The sequence below is a fragment of the Carettochelys insculpta genome, chromosome 10 (assembly GCF_033958435.1).
Source record: "Carettochelys insculpta isolate YL-2023 chromosome 10, ASM3395843v1, whole genome shotgun sequence".
Taxonomy (NCBI): domain Eukaryota; kingdom Metazoa; phylum Chordata; order Testudines; family Carettochelyidae; genus Carettochelys; species Carettochelys insculpta.
Window position 1 is genome coordinate 47,405,703 of NC_134146.1, and position 17,567 is coordinate 47,423,269.

Here is a 17,567-nt window from a genome sequence, read left to right on the forward strand (position 1 = left end):
TTGACCTGACCCCAATACGGCCGTTATGTTCTTAAGAGTTGGGACAAAATGAATCCTCCAGGGCTCAGGCCTCACAAATTGGTGGGTACCACTGGTTACTTAAGAACTGTAAATAGTATTCTTGAAATAGATACATAAAGTTAACTGAACTCAAACAGCCAATCAAAACCATTCAGCATCATACACAAAGCCAACTAAGAGCCATCTGTTAAATTAATACTCTGGGTTAGTGGGGAAGGCAAAATACAAACAGCCTGAGGTACCGGAAGATGGAATCTTCACACCAAAGGGCGTGGATTAATGTTTTAGGTACTGCTTTTCCATTACAAACTTTTTATCCCCTAAAATATTAGCCACAATTTAGCCAAGAGATTTGTGGATTTGTCTCTGTTAGTGTAAGACACACATGAATAAGCTCTGTAGAGGGTATTGTAATAGGTTCTTTCTGCACAAGCCACAGAAATGAACACTGGACTCACCTTCCATTGTTCCTTGGGAAGCAGTTTCACAACCACAATGTCACCATTTAGGGCTCTGTTACGAGCAACCACACCATCAATAAAGATATCACGAATCCCATCCTGTAAAGAGGAGGAAAACAGTAAACATGAAAGTAAAAAAATATTAAGTTACATTTGCTACAGGTACATGAACGTATTGATAAAAAATGACAGTGCACCCACCCTGGGGAGATAGAGAGATATTTAAATATTACATAACACAGTCACAAATCTGCTGTAATTGCAGCCAACCACAGTCAGTCTGCCCCCCTGGAGTCCAAAAACCCACCTTGGTTCTGTAACCCCACTCCGCATACCAGTCACAGCTCCTTGAAACAGCAAGGTTATCTACCCACATCACACCGGACATTCGGCTCACAATGTAGGTTTGGGGCAGGGATGGCGTTTCCCAACAGGTGTGAAAGAGAATAAAGCAGTAGTTTATAACTGCAGAGCTCTGTAGGTTTTGGGGGCCAGAGATGGTTCATTTTCACACCTCTTTTAGTCAAGTTATAGGGCTGCTTTCATTTTGTCTCTGTTGTATGTCAGCAAGCTGACAATTGAGTGAGGATGGTTGCAGAACACCATCAACTTGTAGAGCCATACAAGCATCCAGTATTAACTTGTACATTGGGAAATATTCTCCTATCATGGAGCCTCATCTCCATTTCACAGCTTTAAGGCCTAAGTTAACTGTGGATTTCTTTAGTTTATAATCTTTTTCAACATTACAACAAAAAGCCAACCTTAAGGGAACTAATATCTTAAAACACACTGGAGTTTTATTAGACTTCCTCAAACACGTGCTCACGGTCCTCTAGTATCTGATAAGAGATCCTCTGCATTACCATTATAGTCAGCCTTCTGGAAAAAAACAGTTAACTTATCTAATAAGGCCTAATAGATTTTTCAGGTTAAGATCGTATTGCATAAGTATTCTGTTTTGCCCCTGTAGCAAAATAACAGAGGTAGAACATTGCTGTCATGTGAAATTGAGGCCAGCCTCTCACCGAACAAATCACTCTTAGAAAGAAAAGCAGCAGCAGCTCAACAGCTGTGTCAAAGCTGCCTCCCATGACAAGATGCAGAAAAATTGCAAAGCCTGTTGGACCAACATAATTCAAATTGGAAACTTTTCTTTTCAAAAGGCCAGATTTTTACACATGGTCCTACTTCTCTTCTCTCCCTGCCCCCCAGTCCAAGAACAAAATCCACCATATATACGTATAAAACTGACTTGGGACACCATTCTTACCCATCCTGGCTAACAAGTACTGATGAACACATCCTCCATGAATACAAAGACACATTTTAAGAAGATTTCTTTTAACTAGCCATACAATTCCATTGCAAACCAGAAGGAAGTTGGGAGGTGGGTTAACTTGTCTGCACCATTTTTTTTTTTTTGGCAAAAGAAATTAAAAGTCATGTCTCCATCTGCCAATAGTAGCTCTAGAAGCATTACACTACCAGCCAGCTGAAGCTATGCTGCTAGACTAAGCAAGGAGGGATTTTCTTTTTTTGATTTGCAGCCAATAGCTCTCATTTTAAACAATTTATTCTTATATAAAGATTTTAACACAAGTTATTTCAGGGCCTGCTAGAGCCGCTGTAATTAAGAATGGGCCAACACTACCATAAAGCTGTTTAGAGTGGCTTATATTTTAACGTGTCATAAAAATGCAACATTTGCTTACTTAGTGCTTCAGAACTGTGGTCTATCGGGTTTATTCACACATTCCCAAGTGTCTATGATTTCACATTTTTGTCTCCTCCCCGCACCACACCAATTCTCCAATCTCCAAACAGTCGTCTTTTTGCATCACCAGGGTAATTAAAATGGGCTTCAGGTGCAACTTGGTACAGGGGTCACGTCGAAGGCCTACATTCTAGAGCAGCGTTTACATTGCAGTGGTTGCAATTGTGTCAGAACAAACTACGGCTTGTGAGAGGATCACATTCTCTGCACTCATCTCCCATTCAGCAAGATGTTTTATTACTACCTAGCCTTCACCAAACAACAGTAGCAGCCTTCAACATTTCTAGCTGACAGCAGAGAGATTTGTGGTCATTCTAATCTCTTCCGGAAATAAGTTCTGCAGACGTGGGCCAGCTGCCAAGAAAGCTCCGTCTCTTGCGTTCAAGTGTCTCACTCTTCAAAATGACAATTCCACCATTCAAACGATCACAGCTCCTGGAAGCAGTCAAGATTGGAGCATAGGACGCAGTGTTATAATAGCTTAAGTCCACCCCATGGAAGGCTTTGATGAGACTGTCTTCACCTTGACTCGGCATTCATCAGTAAGACAAGGCATAGTAGTCTGGAAGTTCATGCACGGAGGGACTTGAAGTAACCTATGGCTGCACTTGAACCAAAATAAGCACAAGGCAGCCAGTGGTACTTTTTGCATGATTTAACTAAGGAAGAAAACAGACTGATGGCTGAAATGCAACCCGTAACTAACATCCCAGTGCCTTTATATTCCAGAACACAAAACTGTGAGTGATCTGCTTTACCATGAGGTAATAGCTAAGCACCCGTGGGAGTAAGGATAGAGCTCTGTGCTTGTGTACACAGTTGGACTTAATGTTTAGCTTGTGTTTTGTGGTTTTGTAGGATAGGTTTCACAGTCTACACTTACCTCATTCAAGAGAGCAACCAGAGAGCACATTTCCCATGTACACACCAATACTGTCAGTGCCGGTTTCAGGAAGCACTAGAGACCACTATTACGAATTTCCTCCCCAGCGATTCTCAAGAATCTTCTCCTTTAGCACAAATAACTCAAGTCTGTCTCTATGGAATGAGGCTTAAAGATAATTTTTGATGCCTGACAGACAACAAAAGCTAACACAGATCTCTGGACTTTCAATCCTGACTCCAAAAGAATTATGCACAAAAAGGAACAAAGATATTAGCAAAACCAACAAATCAATGTCTAAGCAAAGCCCTTTTTTTCCTCTACCTCCAAAGAGGACCTCATTCAGTACGAAACACATTGTCACATTTAGAGAAGAACTTCAGTCAAGTCACTATGAAATAACTGTCCTCAACTACACCAGCCGCAAGGTAACCTGGCCTAAAAAAGGCCCTCAAAATAACAAGTCTTTCCACTGAATGAATTGCCAACGTAAAGAAATGATCCTATGTGACAGCAGTGAATCTCAAGCCAAGCTATACAGCAGTGGTTTTGAAGCAGTGGCCCATGAATGCCAATGAGCTAAAGACTATATCTAAAGTGTCCAAGAAACGTTGTCATTGCTTTAGAACAGTGGTTTTTAATCTCTGGTCTTCACATGCCTGAGGAACCGCTAACTATTATCTAAAATTTCCAGTGGGGTCCGTACCTCCACTTAAAACTTTTAGGGGTCCACAAATGAACGAGCTTGAAAATAACAGCAGGCACATTAGAAGGAAACATGCATGGCTCCTTTGGACCAACTTTGTGAATTAGCTCATGCAGCAGATTGAAAACGGACAGCATATTTGTTCCGGAAAAATTAAGTTAAATAAGTGGAAAATCTATAAATCCTCCGTAGCCATAGACCAAGGTATTACAATTACACGAACTGGTGGTCCTCAAACCTGGGATCAGCTGGTGTCTTTGGATTAGAAATAAGTGTCCCCAGTTTCATCAATGCAGAGACATTAAATAGCACTTTGCAGTGTTAAGAACAAAGTTTTTTCACATTATCAACGTATTGTAGCATTTATTTGAATGTATTCTAACTTGTGCATCTTGTTGCACAAAACAAAGTGACATTTCTTACTCAATACAACTACCATCTTCATCCACATTAATTTAAGAAATCCAGAGAAATCATTTATACTCACTGGAGATGGAACGAAGGCTTCATGGTATTTCTTAGGATTTATTCTCAAGGGTCCCTTAATTGAAAAAAAAGACACAAGATTACTTTTTGGAATGTAAGTATTATGTAGTATTAGTTAAACTGGATGACTACAAATAACATATTTTGTTTGAAACACGGCAGATACATACGAAATTCAATTGCAAACCTAAAAGGTTGAGATTAGTACCTGTGTGTTGGAACCATTTCAATCCAATTTAGTGTTACTATCTACCTACATGCATCCCCTTCCTTTACTCTGAATCTCCCCAACAGCTACAGGTTGGGGTCTCAGATGTGATTATGTAAACCAATATACCACAAACCAGTGTAGTGTACTCCAGAAAGGGCTTTTCCAAGTAGGACATGCATATCAAATTTTACTGAGCACTGAAAGGCCCATTATTATTTTATTTTTCCTAATTTTAAGATGCTTGGGATATTTTAATTTCAATGAAAATTCACAGCTCTTCATACGACGTGAGCATGACACACTAAACTTGGTTAGTGTGTTTGCATTCAGAATCTTTATTCATATTGCAAAACTGCTTAGGAACCACAGTCATAGGCCAGGGCCCATTGTGCCAGGCACTGAGTAAACATAAGAGGATGCACCCTGGCCCAAATCCAAGTTACCTGCTACAGCAGGGCGAGTTGTACTAAAACCATGAAATCTGCAATATAAACTCACAAAAACAAAAATTCTGACTTTGTGTGACTAACAGACTATGATAGCCTGCACGCTTAACTTCAACGGAATTCTCTTACAGAAATATTGGGAATGGAAGGAGGAGGCCAGGGTGAAGACTGACTCATCAGTATAAGCTCTTCAGGCAAAACGTGTTATGAATTAAGGAAACAAGCAGGGAATTCAGCTTGGATATTCAACATTTCCTTGTTTTCGGGTTTTGTGCTACAACCAAGCTCAACTCCATCTGCAGCATTTTTAACACAGATGCACAAAATGTTACTCATTTCAACCTCTGATATGCTAGTATGCCACATTTCCCTTTCCACTGTTATACATCCCACCAACAAAACCAAATAAATGATGGTTCAGTTCCTTATGAAGCCCTTTGCTTCTGCTGTTCTTTCCACAGCCAAGAAACCAGACCCTCTCCTTCCATAGCACCTACCTCCTCCTCAACAGCCTCCATGGTAGTTCAGAAAGAAGAGCAAATAGAACAGTCTCTGGTTTTGATGATACTTTTTTACTTTGTTTATTTCAGGGGGCCCAAGATTGATTTTGCTTTTAAAAGTTATACTGTATATTTTGGGGAGACGTGGGGATGGACTGGCCAGGAAGGAGAAAGGTTTCTTCCAACACGTGCTCCTGGCTGAGGACCAGAACCTTACAGAACTCCAGCTACACTTTTGGACTGTCCACTAACATGAATAGTAATAATAGCTCTGTCCTAAGAAATTCTTAAGAGGAGAATTTAAAAAATTTTCCAAATATAAATGTTTTGAGATCCAACATCAATAAGAGATGTAGGTATACTTATTAACAAGTAAATCAGAGTGGGTATTCACTCTCTCCTAACCCCATATTCCGGAGTCTCCTCCAGGGATCACCACCTTGTAGTTGTGGAGAGGCTTGTGTGTTTCAAAGACCCTGACAGCAATGCTGCCTGGAGTCATATATTCCCTTAGGATTATCCATGGCAGAAGGGTCCAGGATTCAAGTTCTGGACAACATGTGATGGAAGAAGTCCTCAACGGCAAAGCGAATGGAGGACAGCTGTACGATGGAGGTGAACCTGCTGCGTAATGTTATGGCTGTGACGGCAGACGACGGCTGCAGCTGATAAAGGATTTCCAATCGTCGTGGCTTGCGCGCCATTGGTTTCAAACCCTCTGCCTGTCAAGGACAGTCTGGTGACTGCTGTGCACCGGTCTCCCCACTTTAAAAGAAGCCCCACACAGGCATCTGCTATGATCATACTTGGCAATGAGTGATCGCTGTCACCATTCCAGAGTTAAGAGAAAACAGGTACACTTGAACAGGGGGTTATTGCTGTTTCAGAACGCTGACATTTCAATTCCAAAAGCATCCTGGGAATTGTAGTTTAGACGACTAATTAAAATATTTACTAAATTTTACTTTACGAGACAGTATTAACTACAATTGCATTAATAAATTCTTTTGCTTTTGATCTGAAACTTTAAAGCGTTTCTTCATCCATGTACTTGGAATGTCTTCAATTACTCATGTGAAATATATTCCATCTGTGTTTAGCAATCATAGGAATCTCTCACTGGAACTGCTTCTCTATAAATTCAATGCAGCATATTATTATTAATGTAGTCTGGGAAGTGCTCTGAATATAGGGAAATAACCTCTTCGCACATGAAAGTATTACAGGCTTAAGGAGCAATTTGCTAGTTTGTGAAGTGATTTGTCCAGTTGGTTGGTTTCAAGTTTGAAATCACCAGTAGCACGAGGACAAAGGCACTCCTCATTCTTCAGGTCTTATTTGTGCACTCTGTGGCAAACTGTCCTTTTAGGCCTTATTTTACTGTACGGTTAATACTGAGATTAGCAACATCACATGCACATCCCAGGGCAGTGGCAAGAAGACAAAGTCCTGTTAGGACAGAGAACACCCCGTGGAAGAAAAGGATTCTTCTTTCCAAGGATGCAGTCAGCCATCAAATCACCTGGCTTCTAGTTGGAGATAGAAGGTAGTTACTGGTGGTCAAAGAGGGAGAACCACTTTTACAATGTATAGTCAATTCCTGTCCCGAGGAACTCCCCAGCAATGCAGAAGCAAATCGGAAACCATTAAAAGTAACTCCTTTGGTCGGTTAGGGACAGCCTGTCAGAGAGTCATGTGCAAATATCTAATGTGAGCATGAAAAATCAGGTTTTGCATATATAGCAAATAAGGTGCCAAGCCAGTTGTGTGCACAAATGCCTGATTTGTAGGAACATCCTGAGTAGCAAAATCTCAATAAATTTAACATATAAAAGAGAGACATGTATTATGTAATTACAGCAAGCATCAGAACTCTCATGTCAAGTAGTATTAAAATTCTTCATCCTCTAGCTCTTTCCCTTACGCAAGGAACTCCCAAAGTTTATCTTAGACAGCAGATGGACCCTATTATCTGTGCCTATGAAAATCCTATTTACAATGTTGTACATTTCACGCTGTGATATCATATCTGGAACCAGTCACTCTCCCCATCTGCAACAAACAACTGTTCTCATATGTGTATTAGGGGCTGAAGCGCTGGCTGAACAGTCTCATGATGTCACACACCAGCAGTATTATTTTACAGTAACTTGCAAACAATGGCTGCTATATTTATCACTGATTTTATGTCAGCACAGCCAGCATTTTGGGAGGAACAGATTGCAGCAAGGTTTTTCAAACATCTCCTGATAGTGCAGGATGACCTCACACCCACCAAAAAAAGTCCTTAGACTAAATAATTGTCCTAAGAGGTTAGAAAACCTCAGGATTTTCCAACTTCTCACTTCTTCCAGAGATGCAAGGCAACAGAGAGATACTTAGACAAAACTTCAAATATCCAAAATCAAGTGCTATACATAAGACATCCTAACAAGCAGGCACAGATCCACGTATGTGGAAAGCAGAGAAAGGCAGTGTCCAAATCCATTGCTGAGGGCTGCTTTGATTGATTGATTGATTGATTGATAGAAAGAAAGAAAGAAAGAAAAACAAACAAACAAACTTACTGACAAACTATATAAGGGAACCCCAGTTTCACACCTGTAAAGAAACTGCTTGCAAAAGAAAAGTAGTTTGGACAAACATTTGTCAGTGTCTCTGTAAATCAGTGTGCTTACAAAATGAACCCCATCGCTAGTGCTCAGAAATCTTGTTTGTGCTGCAGCTATAGTCTCTTCACCCAACTCTCAACCTGAAAATGATAGTTAATGCACAGCAGGATGATACAAGGTCCTTCAGCTCATGCTGTTTAATACACAACAGACATCTACAACCTTTCCATGGAGAAAGTGTCCAATCTTGTTTGACTTGAGACCTTGTGTGGATGATTCCAACAACCCTACCTCAGGTCTGTTTGCTCCTGCCAGGTACTCTTCTACTCATGAAGACAGGGGAAGGGGAAAATGCATGAATCATAAGCATCTGATCCCAGATGTCCATTCTTGTGGCCAGGTTCATTTGAGTGCGCCCCATGATCAAGTGGAACTCTGGGAATTCTGTAAGCCACAACTCTCCATGCTATTTATTTGTTTCAGGAGGGTAGCTGTGTTAGTCTGTAGCTTCACAAACAACAAGCAGTCATGTAGCACCTTATGTGCCACATAACTGCTTGTTGGTTGTCATGTTATTTATCCAACTTCCTACTTAAGCACACTATGTGAGTAACAAACCTAGCATCAGGGGTCACTGAGACATCTACTCCTGAATCATTTCAGCACCCATAAACAGAAACACTTCTAAGTCTTAAAGACTTGAAATTGTACAGCCTCTATGGAAGGTACAGAATTATTTCCAGTTGGTCTCCAGTTCATGCCAGTGGTCACAATAGCTAGGATCTTCTGGCATATTTTGTTAAATTATAATGCCACAGACCAATCATCTCCTCAGACTTGAGATCTTGGTCTTTCCTTGATCCTGTTGAGAGGACAAACATACTGCTATGTTCTACCCTCAGACATTCATCAACCCAATGAGATTCCAGAATGTTCTCGAAAGTTCTACTATTCATCCACGCATTCACATTACTGGGGGGAAAGGAAATGCCTTGGCCTAAGCCACTGACATTGATTCCTGGATGACTTCTTCCCAAAGCACTGTATTCACTAGTAATCACTGTGTGCTCTCATGGTGTTCTGATATTTTCCTTTTAGGGACGAATGGAGTGGCTTCAATAAGTTCCTTTCTCCCTCAAAGATCTCAAAGAGTAGTGCTGAATATCTGTACATCTACCAAGGCTCCCATATACAAGGTCTCCAAGGGTCTTATCCTTTCACCCTTCCAGTTCAATACGTATTTGAAGCCCTTGGTGGTTACTGCTACGACACCATTGAGAAAGGTTTGGGGCTGCTTTGTTTGTGAGGAGATACTCAGCTCTGCATCTGCTGCTCATCAAGTCCAGATTCCAGTTTCAGTAGTTTCCCTCAGATTGAGAATTGGATGACAGAGAAAGACAAAGCCAGAGAACTGGATGATTGGCTGCACCACAACCCTAATAAGCCACACAAAGCTTTTTGTCAGAGAAACATATGAATGAATATGAACACATTTATAGAGGGGAGAGGCTTCTTCTGATAGAATACTACAGCCTGCGGTACATCCCCTCACACGAGTTCTCAGGTATCAGCAACCGTCTGGTAGAGCCCTGTACCCTCTGGAGCTGCAATGTACCTCAGAGGAAGATCTATGACTGGTCTCTGTATTTACCATCACCTAGCTGTGGTACCAAAGTGTGTGTCAACCAATAGTCTTGAAGGCCACTCTGGACCTCTGCCTATTTCTTTGCAGATCTACAGCCCCTGGACTGTAATGGATTTTTCCAACACAAGCACATAAACAAATGGCGGCTCCCGTTCCTTCGCTGGGTATTTGTTTCCAAAGTGTGGGAGTCTGTGATTACTGGCCTGGGAACCACTGTGAGGCCACAATTGAAACCAGCTATGAGACCCTGTATAACCCTTTTACAACAGCTAGAAGTGATCAGAAATCGGGCTTCAAAGAGAAACAGTCTTAGAACCTAATCCCATGGCACCCTTACCATTGATTTCAAATGTTTTTCAGTTAGAGTTGGATGAAAATATTTGTAACAAGAAGTGTGACAAAACTGTTTAAAACCACAAAACTTAAAAAATTTGGGACAAGGGCTAGCCCCCCTAGAGGGGTGCAGACCGCTCCACCCAGCCACACCCTGTGCTCTGCTATGCGTGGCCTCAGCATGGCGCTGTACCTGGTCAGGGATCCAACTGCCAAGTTTGGGGCAGGAGTGGAGCCAAACCAGTCACCAGCCCTTACCATGGCCCAGCTGCAGGTTTGCTTCCACCTGCAGCTTTGGCCCTTGCTCCCTCCCCAGCCCTGTTCACAGCCCTAAACTCACTCCCAGCTGTGGACCCAGCCTCAGCCCTTTTATTCTTGTTCTGCCTCCACACACACACACACACACACACCGGATGAGGCAGGGGCACACAGAAATATGGGGGAGCAACCCTCAAAAGTTTGGGGGCCAATGCCTAAGAGTGAAGGTCCATGAAGGAAACATCATGAAAAAGAATCAAAGATACTGCATGACCCTGTGCCCTAATAGTTTAACTAGTTCTATTGTCTTACAGTACTTTGCACTGAGGCTCAGGCACTTCCAGGTCCTAAGCACACAGAGAGCCACCTCAGGCTTCACTTTCCCCTTCTCTTGCTCACATGCACGCAAACGCACTCATAACTGAGACACAGAAAGGGAGCAAATGCCTACGAGAAACCCTTCCTTCTAATATCCCCAAATAACACAAACTCACCGTACTGAAAACTGCCAATATATTATCTGAACGTGCTATTTTCACAGGCTTATCTACAGCAAAAGAGCAATATCATGTAATGTTCTGGGCACCTGAATAAGCTCTCCTCTTTTCAATCCTGCTGCAACATCTTCCTTTGACATGTAGGCTTCAAATACATTCTTCTTCCTCCCTCTGATGGCTTTATTCCAATTCTTTCTATCGCCTGGTGTAGAGACAGCAGCATGGGGCTCTCCTGCAAATACAAATCCACAAACATTATTACCTTTGTCACCCAGGTCAGGATGTGTATTTTAACAGTAGTCACAAGGAGGCTTTGTACTCCAGACTGAATCATTGAGAGCAACTTGCCTGGAATACCATCACATTACAACATAATACCACAAGACTTGAGATATCATATCTCGCAAATAATCAACAGCCTTTTACAGCTCCACTTCACCCCATCCCCTCCTTTACCCTGCCCGAGCATGCATTTCAAATCAGCTTGTTTCTGAAGTGTGCGCCCACTTGGTTTCGATACCTCTGGGAGTCCCCAGTTTTTTAGGGTTTATTCGACAGTCTGAACTGTTCATTGTGTCTGCCTGTGATTCCGAGAGTTGCCTCTTCCTATCCAAATTCTGGGGAGCTCTGGTTGATTCTGAGTTGTTTCGGGTTCTTGCAAAGCTTCTCTTGTCTCCACCTGCAATCAAACACAGGTTTGTAATTTAAAAAAAAAAAACAGAAAAGAAAAAAGACAAAAAAGAAAATGACCCACTTTTGCTGTACTCATGTTCTCAGCAAATCAAAGTAAATGTTACACTTATGTGCTATGTTCTCTCCTCAAAAGAAAGGTCATCTTGACTACGTCTTTCTTTCAAGGAGTTAACGTGCACTGTAATCTTGGCCTTTCACACCTCTTAGTTCCACCTTTAATTTATTTCACTACAAACTAAACTCTAAAAATTCCTAAACAGAACCAAAATTTTCAAAGAACTTCTCAATCCAGCCAACTCCACTCATCAAACTCTCAGCTAATCATGAAATGTAAATTCACTTGAAAGTCTATTAACAACATAAGAGAATAGAATTTCAAAAGCAAACTAAAACGTTTTGGGATAACTAAGTCCTGTGGCTACCCAAGGAATGTTCTGAAGAACTGACTCAGGTCTCTGTACAATTACAGACATTAAGAACGCAAAGCCATGACCCCACATGTCCAGCTCACTCAGAACAGGCCATAGTCATAAGTAAATATTCTACAGCTCCAACCTCTCTAATCCAGAACTCTCTCATCCAGCAACATCCATAATTCAGCATGATTTTAGTTAGCTGGATGACCATTTATCATGGGTGTGGCCAAGTTTCCCATGGTCCCATAAAGTTTGTTTCCAGCCACAAGTCCTGGCTTTCGGAGTTTTGTGCTTTTATTTAGTTGCATTTACGCACTAAATATCTTCTAAGAGCCCAGTAAGCCGTGGAAGTGTTTGTAATGCTGCCAGACGATATTGACCTCCCACAGTCCAGCAATTTTCCTCATCCGGCACTGATCAGGTCCCAAGAGTGCCAGATAAGAGAGGTTCAACCTGCACAAAGACCCACCCTTTCCCTTCCTGACGTCACCTCAGGCCCCTAAAGCCAGGAGAACAAACGGCAGCTTCCAAAGTTTATGCCAATGCTGTTTCTTGGATCAGCAGATTGGAATGTGAGGCAATGCAGCTGCCCCTTTGCCCTCCACCTGGATGCTGAACATGTCATCACAGCTTTGCCTTCCGGACCCTACTGGCTACAGGCCCAGGATCCAAGCCTGTACTTACAAGTCTGGAAATGTACCGTGGACAACTTACTTTGTTCACAGTCTATCCAAGGCACAATAAAATTATACTGCGTATGACATGTTTAACAAACAGACACTCAAAATACTGTAACGAGTTAAAGAACGGCAGAAAAAAGAGACATGAGAGGTATAAGCAAGGCAGGAAAAAAAAACCTGTTCAGCAGTGAATTGAATGAGATGCTGAGATACAAAGAAGGTGTTCCTTTGCAACTGCTGCAAGTAGCTTCAACATCAAAAGTGCCAAACTGAGGGGCACGGCCTCTGGTAGGGGAGCAGAGGAGAAAAAGACAGACAACCTCTGAGGGTGGCTCAGGCAGGTCTATGAAGAGTTTAAAAACAAGAACAATAACCATGAATTAGATCCCAAAGTGAACAGGAAACCTGTGGAGTAACAAAAATGAGAACAAACATGTTTAAAGGTCTAGGAAACTTAATCTAGGAAGAAAGATTTAGAAAATGGACTTTTTCAGTCTGGAGAAGAGAAGACAGCGAGAACACAAGAACAGCATTCAAGTACATAAAAGACTGTTTCAAGAAGGAACAACCTACTGAGGAGAAGCAATGGATTGTTCACCACCTGAAGTCTTTTAAATCATCATTGGGCATCTCTCACTGAAATACATGCTCTAGCTCAAGGGTGGGCAACCCGCGGCCCACAGGCCCATTGGTGTTCTACGTACGGCCCTTTGCACCTCTCCACTGCCCCTTCCCCCTGTGCCTCTCTTGTGCAAGGGGCCCTGCAGTCACCTACTCCTCCCCTTCCTTCCCAGCACTTCCAGAGACCTGTCCGTCAGCTGACTGGTGTCATTCAAGCTCAGAGAGGGACAGGGAGCAGCAGAAATGAAGCGCAAATCAGCCAGTTCACGGCACTCCAGGAATGCTGGGTGGAAGTTGGAAGAGAAGGGATGGGCCAGGGTCAGGGGAGGAGGCAAGGAAGAGATCTGGTGAGGGGTTGAGGGAAGAAATGAAGTGGGGGTGGGGCCTGCAGCAGAGGTGAGGGTTGAGCAGCCCCTGGCAAAATGAGAAGTAATACCCACTTAAAGCATGTATCAGGTGCATGCTGTTTGCACACAACATTGTGAGAGCTATGCTCTCCCATTGCTTTGCGTCACTTTTGCCTGTAATTTAATTTTCCCCTTAAGAATGTGCTGAAAGGGCCTGATAAAGAATGAGAATGTATTTAATCTTATTCTTGGGGTCATGATTATTGCACATGCCCACTTTCAGTCTTACAACCCACTGAGCTGGAGGGCCATTCACGCAGTCCATTCACCAGCCTTGGCTGCCCATCACTGGTCTAGCTCCACCAGAAGTTATGAGCTTTACACAGGAATCACTGATGAAATTCTATGGATAATATTATGCAGAACGTCAGACTAGATCATCACAATGGTTCTTTCTATCCTTACAACATATGAAAGTTTTAATTTTTTCTTACTTTGGTACAACAAAATTTTGCCTTACTTCAAAATAAAAGCGTACAACAGTGATTTAACATAAAGGCTACATCTACACTATCCAAAAACTTCGAAATGGCCATTTCGAAGTTTACTAATGAAGCGCTGAAATACATATTCAGCGCCTCATTAGCATGTGGGCGGCCACGGCACTTCGAAATTGACGCGGCTCACCACCATGCGGCTCGTCCAGACAGGTCTCCTTTTCAAAAGGACCCCGGCTACTTTGAAGTCCCCTTATTCCTATCTGCTCATAGGAACAAGGGGACTTCGAAGTAGGCGGGGTCGTTTTGAAAAGGAGCCCCGTCTGGATGAGCCGCGTCAATTTCGAAGTGCTGTAGCCGCCCACATGCTAATGAGGCGCTGAATATCTATTTCAGCGTTTCATTAGTAAACTTCGAAATGACCATTTGCACAGCCATTTCGAAGTTTTTGGCTAATGTAGACAGAGCCAAACTGACTTTACAAATCTACAGGAATCCAGATAGGATACTTATACTGTCCAAAAACAGTTTTGCACCAAAATAACTAAAAAGAGTAAAGTAAAACCAACTTAGGCTATGTCTACAATGCAGCTTCTTTTCAATGTTCTTTATTTTGACCTTCTAGGATGCGTCAAGACTTGCATTCCTCTTTCGAAATAGGTATGCAAATGAGGTAAATTGAAAAGGCAAATAGACCTGAATTTGCATATTTACATCTAATTTGCATATTCAAATTTCAAAAGGGCTTCTTTCAAAAGAAGAAAGCCAATGTAGAGGCTGCTCTTTTGAAAGTAAACCCATCTTTGAAAGAATCCTTCTTCCCTTCATTTAATGGGAAAAAGGAATCTTTTGAAGATGAGGTTTACTTTCAAAAGAGCAGCATCTACACTGGCTTTCTTCTTTCGAAAGAAGCTCTTTCAAAATTAGAATATGTAAATGAGGCAACAAATATGCACATTTACACCTCATTTGCACTTTCAATTTACCTCATTTGCATACCTTTTCGACAGAAGAATTCAAGCGTAGATGCACCCGTAATGTTTAAAGAAGTAATGTCAGAAAATCACATTCACACAGCCACAGCTTTGTGAAATGGAGAGTTCTCATTTACAGCCACAGTTCACAGACACAGCATTGCAAAAGGAGCCTTTACATGAGTGAACAGTAGCTGTGCTTTGTCATGCACATTCCTTTTCAACTTTGAAAGGGAGGGGGACATTGGCAAAAATCGTTCGCAGAGCTGGAGTAAATATTCCTTGGGAAAAGCCCTCTTATCTTGAATTACCCCGCTTGGCTTTCTGAACACCTGGGGCGAAGGGGCGGAGTGGAAAAAAGGTTTTTTCCCCAAGGAAAAAAGTTTCAGGCTAGACATGCCCTTGGTCACTTCTGTGCAGGTCTCCCTAGTATCTGCCTTACAATAACGATTTTACATTTTCTTTCTGGACTGAAGATCTATTGAGACCAACTCAGCAGTTAAGACTGTTGTTCTAAATACCTGTGTGCAAATGCAAGGTGTGGGCGTGATTACGCCCATTAACATCACAAACACCACCACTCAATAGTTTAGCAAAAATATACTGCACAGCTTTTAGTGACAAGGCTGGGTTGACAAGGCCTTGTTGCTAAAAGTCAGTGTGTGAGAACACCGGCGGCACTTTTACTGGCCAATTTTTTCCACTCCCACCCACAACGAGGAGGTTTTTCTTTGTTGGCCGGAGAGTGTTCCTAACAGCAAAGCAGCGTTCACACTTTCACTTGCCATGCAAAACTTTGCCATTCCCAGGGCTGGGGGGAGAGGGGGTGGGTGTAGTTCAGCACTGGTGAATTACAATAGTCTTGTCAATAGAGTGTAAGTGTGGACATGCCCTAGGTTTTTTACTGCAGCCAGTGAAAACTGCAAGTGCTATTCAGAGAAGCAAAATATGATTATTTAAAGTGGAATTTAGCCAAGCCACTGGGGTTAACTCCCTTAGCTTAAAAAAAGCACCATAAGATTTTTAATTCATACAAAGTATCAGGATCTTAAGTTTAAGATTCCTGGAAAAGATGGTGATTATATCAACCTAGTGTCCCTTAAAACACTACCAACTCAAAGGAAAACATAACCTACTAATCACCAACAGCACATGTGCATTCCTGAGAGACCTCCCATTCAGGAACCAACAGAATCATGCTTCAATTGGCAGATCTGACCAGATCACAGCATAACAGCTATAGTACCCCCTTTCTTTTTCAAAACCTATCAGCTAAAAGCACCGCCTTTATCTGAACTCTCAGCTTTGCTTACATTGCAGTTATTTACATTTGTAACCCAATCCTTTGAAGGTGAACAGAACCAGCTGAGCCCCTCATAACAACTCTGCATGGTTACAGGTAAAACTCCAAAAGAATTCACTTCTACTATCCACTATCGCAACATTAAGTTGTTCCTTTCAGATTTTTAAATGGTTTGATGTTGAAACACTAGAAAAGAACAATATGCTCTATTGTTCAATAACTCTTCCAACAGAATTCCACCAATTATTACTTCCTTCCGTGACTAGGTAACAACCCTCTCTTCTGGCAGGTCTACACTTAGACAGGGCATTAATGCAGCTTTAAGGAGAACACTCTAAGGGCATGTCTATACTCACTCTGGGAAAGAGTTGCAAAATTGACCTCTCTGATGTCAACAGTCAAACCCCTGTACTCCTGTTGCGAGGAACAAGGGAGGCTGACAGGAGTCAGTGAGGACAGACTTTCAAGTCAAATGCAGATACGTCGAATCTAGCTACAACAATTGCCATAGCTAGAATTATGTATCTGCAGTCGACTGTAAGGTCTAGTAAAAACCAAGCCTAAGACAAAACAGGGCTCTCCCATCAGTATACTTTATCTACCTGCACAAGAAGCAGTAGCTAAGTCAGTGGAATAAGCTCTCCTGCTGATATAGCACTATCTGCATGGGGGGATTAGTTCAGTATTAGTACATTGTTCAGGGGTGTGGATTTTTCACACCTCTCAACAGTATGTCAGTACTGTAGATCAGCCCAGTCCATTGCGTCTGCTCTAAACAGGAAGTTTTCATGGTTCCCAGTATTACACCATAATCTAGGTATATACAGGGAAGCTTTCAAAAAGCCTTAATTGTCCCAGTTAATATAAATTTGAAAGTACACAGAAGCGGCTCCTAAGAACTTATAAAATGCAGAAGAACTGTTATCAGGTAATGAGACTCTTTCAACGCATAGTTATTAAATGGCTGTCCATATTTCTACACTACAGTAGACACCCGACTTACGCGGGAGGTTGCCTTCTTGCAACACCTACAAAAGTCAAATTTCCATGCAACTGGAAGGAGCCAGCAAGCTGATGAGGGCACCAGCTCTGGTCAGTTTCCTGGCTCCAGCCAGTGGAGAGGAGCCATAGCCAGGCTCCCAGTTCCCCTCTGCTTGCAAAGCCAGGAAACTTACCAGTGGTGACAGCTGAGAGTCTGAC

General features: G+C 42.1%; 1 protein-coding gene across 2 annotated transcripts in view; it reads right to left on the reverse strand.

The window, feature by feature from the left end:
• Positions 1–17,567, reverse strand: part of DIS3L2 (DIS3 like 3'-5' exoribonuclease 2) — a 256,171-nt gene that overhangs the window by 217,580 nt on the left and 21,024 nt on the right. For both annotated transcript variants that reach the window (XM_075004083.1, XM_075004085.1), the window contains exons 3-6: positions 11,357–11,515; positions 10,926–11,068; positions 4,336–4,389; positions 480–581 (exon numbers count right to left, since the gene is read on the reverse strand). In XM_075004083.1, coding sequence (XP_074860184.1) covers positions 480–581; positions 4,336–4,389; positions 10,926–11,068; positions 11,357–11,515 — 458 coding nt within the window. The remainder of the gene's footprint in view (positions 1–479; positions 582–4,335; positions 4,390–10,925; positions 11,069–11,356; positions 11,516–17,567) is intronic.